At 34.6% G+C, this 5,960-nt stretch overlaps 1 protein-coding gene across 8 annotated transcripts; it reads right to left on the bottom strand.

Moving 5' to 3' along the window:
- Window positions 1-2,272: 2,272 nt before the first annotated feature.
- On the bottom strand, window positions 2,273-5,642 carry LOC109161579. Of its 8 annotated transcripts, XM_019310033.1 has the most exons (12): window positions 5,523-5,642; window positions 4,799-4,802; window positions 4,691-4,747; window positions 4,285-4,601; window positions 4,125-4,208; window positions 3,924-4,010; window positions 3,685-3,820; window positions 3,433-3,595; window positions 3,215-3,343; window positions 2,905-3,099; window positions 2,690-2,812; window positions 2,273-2,561 (listed from the first exon to the last, which is right to left on the bottom strand). In XM_019310033.1, the coding sequence occupies exons 4-12, from the start codon at window positions 4,523-4,525 to the stop codon at window positions 2,454-2,456; spliced, it is 1,266 nt and encodes a 421-aa protein (XP_019165578.1). In that variant the 5' UTR covers window positions 4,526-4,601; window positions 4,691-4,747; window positions 4,799-4,802; window positions 5,523-5,642; the 3' UTR covers window positions 2,273-2,453. The 8 variants fall into 8 exon arrangements, with proteins under 8 accessions (XP_019165578.1, XP_019165580.1, XP_019165581.1 ...); XM_019310035.1 differs by lacking the exon at window positions 4,799-4,802 and having other exon boundaries at window positions 4,691-4,746; window positions 5,523-5,637; XM_019310036.1 differs by lacking the exon at window positions 4,799-4,802 and having other exon boundaries at window positions 4,285-4,595; window positions 4,691-4,746; window positions 5,523-5,637.
- Window positions 5,643-5,960: the final 318 nt, after the last annotated feature.

Here is a 5,960-nt window from a genome sequence, read left to right as displayed (position 1 = left end):
GATAATATACAAATAATACGTGAGACAGTGTCGGTTTAGACACACTGTAGTGTCTGACAATCACACACCGTGGATCGTGGTGCATGATATAACAATCGTTATGCGTTGGACCCGTGTCCAGCATGCATGCTGGACACGAGTAACAGTGCCGTTAGGCACTGTTATCTCCTTTTTTTTTTTTTTTCTTTTTTTCTTTTTTTTTTTCTTTTTAAATTTCAGACCCCTTCGTTATAGGATATATGTTCATAATTAAAATTACTATATGTTAATAACTGTATATTCATAACTCCATAACTGTACGTTCATAACTCTATAACTGTACATTCATAACTCCATAATTGTACATTCGTAACTCCATAATTGTACATTCATAATTTTCGAAGCTCTATGTTCACAATTTTAGAGCTCTATGTTCATAATTTTATCACTATATGTTCATAATTGTAAGTTCATAATGTTAGAGCTATTTGTTCATAATTCGATCAATAACTGTACATTCATAATTCCATAACTGTAGATTCATAATCTCATAACGGTAGATTCATAACTTCATAACTGTAGATTCATAACTCTATAACTGTACATTCATAATCTTCAAAGCTCTATATTCACAATTTTAAAGCTCCATGGTCATAATTTTATCATTATATGTTCATAATTGTAAGTTCATAATGTTAGAGCTCTGTGTTCATAATTTCATAATTGTACATTCATAACGGCATAACTGTACATTCATAATAAAAAAAAATAAAAAAAAATAAAAAAAATAACGCCGTTAACGGCAAAACGCGCGCAAATTTTTTTTTTTTTTAACTAAATGACGCGTTTTTTTTGAAAAATTCGTTTTGGGTCCTAGTCCACTGAATTATGGACACGGGTCCAGGGCATAATTTGCCATGATATAACAACCCCATTTTAATCCTATCAGACTATCAGTGTATTAGGCCCAAATTCATCTTGCCCACTAAAAGCCGGCCGAGTTCCCTGACCAAGCCCAACATTAGCCAGCCCATCACCCTCGAACCCATCCTCGCCGATCTCCACCACCTTCCACCGCCGTAACTCCCTCCTCCCCGGCCTTTCCCCTATGTTTCTCCCCCTCCAACAGAGATCTTTCTTTAATTTTTCATCATAACCCCCCGATGGGATGCGCCACGACGACGCCCCTGCCATGATGTTCAACAGATTGTGTGAGGAAGAGAGTGCGAAAGAGAGAGAGAGAGAGAGAGAGGGTGAGCATGCCCTTTATGTAGTTAGCTTAGGGTGGTTATAACAATGAATAAAAAAATGAGAAGAAAAATCACATATTTAGATGGAAAGGCACGAATATCGGATTCAGTTAATTGAATGCATAGAAAGAATGTACAAAAAAAAAAAAAAAATGTACAAATTTGATAGGATAAATTGAAAAAAAAAAATGAGAATGCATAACATGATAATAATTAATTTATGATAGTTGCCGACCTACGTGTATATCGAATTCTTATTTTAGTTATGATTTTATTGATTTCCTGTTAAAGTTTATTAATAAATATTCTATTAAGACAATTAAAACAAATATTGTGACAATTTAACTAATCATTATATTAATTTTATCTCAAATATTGAATACTTCCACTTTTCATTATAAATAAAATAATTAATTTATGATATCTACCAAATTGTATATTTTTTTTTCATCCAAAATATATAAATTATAAATTTGATGGGTTAAAATAATATTTTCAAATTATTTTTATTAATAAATATTTATATTTAAAGTTTAAATGTTTTTTATATTGAGACCATATCTGCACACACTACACGGAAAAATGCCTAGTAATATTTTGCAAAAGGTGAATACGTACACAAAATAATTTTAAAAGAAAAATAATAATACATTAACTAATGAAAGATTTTTTTTTTTTATGTAACGAATAATACGTTTCATTGTCATTTTTCTAATTTAGAAAAATATTTTAAATTTTAGAAAATAAGTTAGACATGCTCTTCCCTTTGAAAAAATAAAACACAAATAGTGGATTGGTGATTAACCTCCAATCTCTTTGACTTTTGCTCTTACTATAGTCTCTGACTTTCCTTGTTTAAATTTTAATTTGAAACAATTATTGTTGCTAAAAAGTCAAAATCTCTTACTATGTTACATCTTTCTTTTGCTATTTTGAATCATGAATGTTAGGAAAATGATATAATTTGCAAGGAAATATGGAGATGAAATAGATTTTCAAGTGGGGTTATCATATATTGTTGCAGTCAAAAGACAAAAACACAATTATACAAACACTTAATAATAATTGCATTGCAGAATTGGGCTAAACAATATAATCATCTTATTAATCATCATCTCCAATAGACCACCACATCTGGAATTCCACAACTGATCAAGAAATTTCTTGTGGCTTAAGAATTCAATAATAAACCCTAAATTCTCTTCCACCTGATCTGAGTTGAAGTTATACAGGTATTACAAATTGAGGTATCTGCCCATGATTTACAAAATCAATCTTGTTCAGTCGAATGTTGCACACAACTTTCTCTGGCAGTTCCTCCGCCTTCTGAGCCTACATTAATTGTCCAAAACAAAAATGCAAAGTATAAATCTAATCTTATGTTTTAATTTCTCTTAGCTTCATAGAACAATATAATATTGCCTAATTAATGTTTATGAGCGAAGAAATGAAGTATATACCTGGATTGTTAATCCTAAGTCAAGTATCCCGTGTTTCAACCTCTCCCGGAATGCATCAAGCCCTTTCCGAGAAATGTAGCTGAAATGATGAACATCCAGGTCGATTTCAAAATAGTTTGGACCCTGAGAATAAGATCATTATATTGCAAAGTTCATTTTAGTACAACACATTGTGATAATGAATGCTCATCGTGTTCTAATTGAAATATGTGTACCTTATAGAAAGCGTGCTGGGGACGTGAAAGTACTGGCTTATTGTTGTAGGCATGCAAAAGCTTTTTCTCTGCAGAATTCAAGCGGAGTTCTTCATGATTCACGACCCCGACCAAAATTTTTAGTCTCTCCCGGTATGGCACCGCTGATTCTTTTGCAAAACCCTTGACGGTTTCCACCTCATCCATCACAAGTCTCTGAAGAAAACATCAGTAAAGACACGGTTCAGAGATAAATAGGGCAAAGAAAGAAAAAGAATTAACATCACATATTGCAGTTCATAGAAAATGATAATGCCAATGTTAAAAGAACCTTTATGCTGTCTTGAAATTGTGGCGAAGTCTCTTTATCGAAGTTCTCTGATAATTGGAAATACAATACGAGGCTCGTTCCTTCCCCATCCCCGTCTCCAAGGAACAGGGAAGCGGGATATGTTGGTAGCTGATAAAATTAATCAATAAACATTACTTGACTAGTCTTAGAAACCAGTTTATTTGATTTAAACCGATTATAAATTCAGATAACCATGCCTGTATATTAATGATGAGAAGCGGTGGAAGTTTATCATGTGGCTCTACAGTAGGCAATTGAAGATGCTGAGCAATGTGAGATATCTTCTTGGAGCAAGCGAATAGATCAACACCGAAAGGAACATAAGGGCAACAGTTGGGCGCAGGACTTTTCCTCTTATCTCTGCATCGAGAAATAGAAATGTTACATTGTTAGTGACACGACACTCCCAAATGAAAGTTAAGCAGCAAAAGATGAAGATAATTGCGTACCTGAAATAAGTCTCTCCCCGGAGCTTAAAGACAGAAGGCGAAACCGGAATCCAACTCCCTTGACCTAGTTTCTCGTCCTTGGAACATGGAATGATCTGTCCTGCCCTTGGACGACACAACAATCTTTTAGATGTACCTGTTTTTATACCCGTTCTTTTAGTGTTTTGAAAAGCACCCGATACCAATTGCAGAGGGAGGATTGAAGAATCAAGTATATATTCCTCGGAATCTCTACTTACAAAGTTCAGTGATTCTATCGCCCTCGCACATAGCCATTTGGTTTGCTAATACACTCCCGGCTGTGTTGCCCAACGAAAGACAAAAGTCTGGTACAAACATCACAGCAATTTGAAAACGCAACTCGATATTATCATGGCACAATGGAACCAAAACCAGGGAACATTTATGTTCTATATGTATATAAATATATGATTATATACCTCCATGAACACTGCAATAGTCTTCATCTGAATCAGACTCGAGGAAACTATTCGAATCGAACCAGGCTTCCTCTTGACATACCCCTGCAACGAAGAAATCAATTTTAGGTATATGCTTCAAAATTTATCAGCCTGCAATAATCTCGAGAATTATATATACCGCTAGAATCAAGTTGGCTGAGGTTAGCTCGTCTCCGGTTTGTCACCATCCATTCTTCATTCTCGATCGAGACAAACTCATCTGCATCGAAATCTCTCCCGTAATTCCCCACACCAGAAAACTGTTCTATTGGTGCAACAGACACACTGCAAGGCCTCTTCCTGCGAAACCTTCGACACTTTGGGAAGGGCACTCTGTGTGATTTGATCTTCTTGGTTGGGTTTGAAACACAGCCGCCCATGTTTCCTAGGAATCCCCAAACACCAAAAAAAAAAAAAAACTGTCAGATCACTGGAGCATCCCACAAATGCCTACACCTCAACATTTTCACACACAAAAGATGAAATTTGATGTTTTCCTTAATTATGTGTCTTGATTACAATTATCAACACAAATCATTAGTTACCTTGATGTCATAAAAGGAGGTTGAGATGCTGAGATCAACACATCACAGCAGCTCTTCTGCAACAATCAAGGGTGATTCAAGAAAAGCCAAAGAAATTTGGAACAACCAAATTCTCAGTATTCACAAACTGGCACATGATAATTTTAGACTCCCAAAGTCCAAAGCCTACTTTAATTGAATAAAACTGAATTAAAAGAAAACAAAAAGAAAAACAACCAAAAAAGCATACAGTAAAAATCAAATGAATAGCCTGAGTTGTAAGACTTTGGGGCTCTCATGAACAGAGGGGATGGAGAAATATCTCAATATTAAAAAGGAAAAAAAAAAAAAAAAAAAAAAAAGACTTTTAAAGTCTTAGTTAAATTAATACTACAGAACAAATAGTCAAACAACATGAAAAAAAAAAGGTTAGAAACATGGCCATCAATAGTTTACTCATGAGTCTGAATCAGAAAAACCAGAACCAACAAGAATGACAGAATCTAACTAAAACATTTTACCTAGAACTCCAGCCTCAGATCAAAGAATCAGATTCAGACACACATTTCTGGGAATGTTAACAAATAGAACTATCTGTGAGGGCAACACACCAGAACAGAAGTTAAGTTCAGCTGTCACTTTTACCATGCAGTGACAGACAGCCTAGAAGCCAAGGTCAAATCATAATCAATGCTAGCTATGTTGGGGTATGAACAGAGCCACAAAGGTGGAGACTTTATGGCAGAAAACCAATCACAGAATGAGAACCAAAGCAAATGATAAAACCCCAGCAAAAACAAACTCCATAAACAAGTTAATAACAGGTGAAAGAAGAAGAAGAAGAAAGAGATACCTGAGAAGAGAAATGGACCACGGTGAGCTGAGCTGTATAATGAATGGTTCAAGAGTTTAGTGTTGTTGTCTGGTTTTTGTAAGCGTGCAAAATTACAAAGTCAAGAGTTTCAGCCAAACCCAAAGAAGCCTAATGTATGTATATATACTCCTACCAAAAAATCAATCATTAGCTCAGTTGGTTCTTGAGTGTCATATTACGGATAAGATACTGTAATTCTTACCGAATAAGTAATTGTAACTCTGGGAGGATGTTTATCCTGTTAGAGAGACTCGATCGTTAGTTATTATTTTCAAACTTCACCTTTGTGATCAACTGAACTGTCTATACGGATATAATTTTTTATTTCATAATTTTGTAGGTTAGAGTGTGGATGAGAGATATAGCCTTTAGTGACAAAGAATGGAAAATTTTTATATTAAAGTGTTGGGTTGTTAG

The sequence above is a fragment of the Ipomoea nil genome, unplaced genomic scaffold, assembly GCF_001879475.1.
Source record: "Ipomoea nil cultivar Tokyo-kokei standard unplaced genomic scaffold, Asagao_1.1 scaffold2926, whole genome shotgun sequence".
Classification (NCBI taxonomy): domain Eukaryota; kingdom Viridiplantae; phylum Streptophyta; class Magnoliopsida; order Solanales; family Convolvulaceae; genus Ipomoea; species Ipomoea nil.
This window is presented reverse-complemented; position numbering and strand designations above follow the sequence as displayed.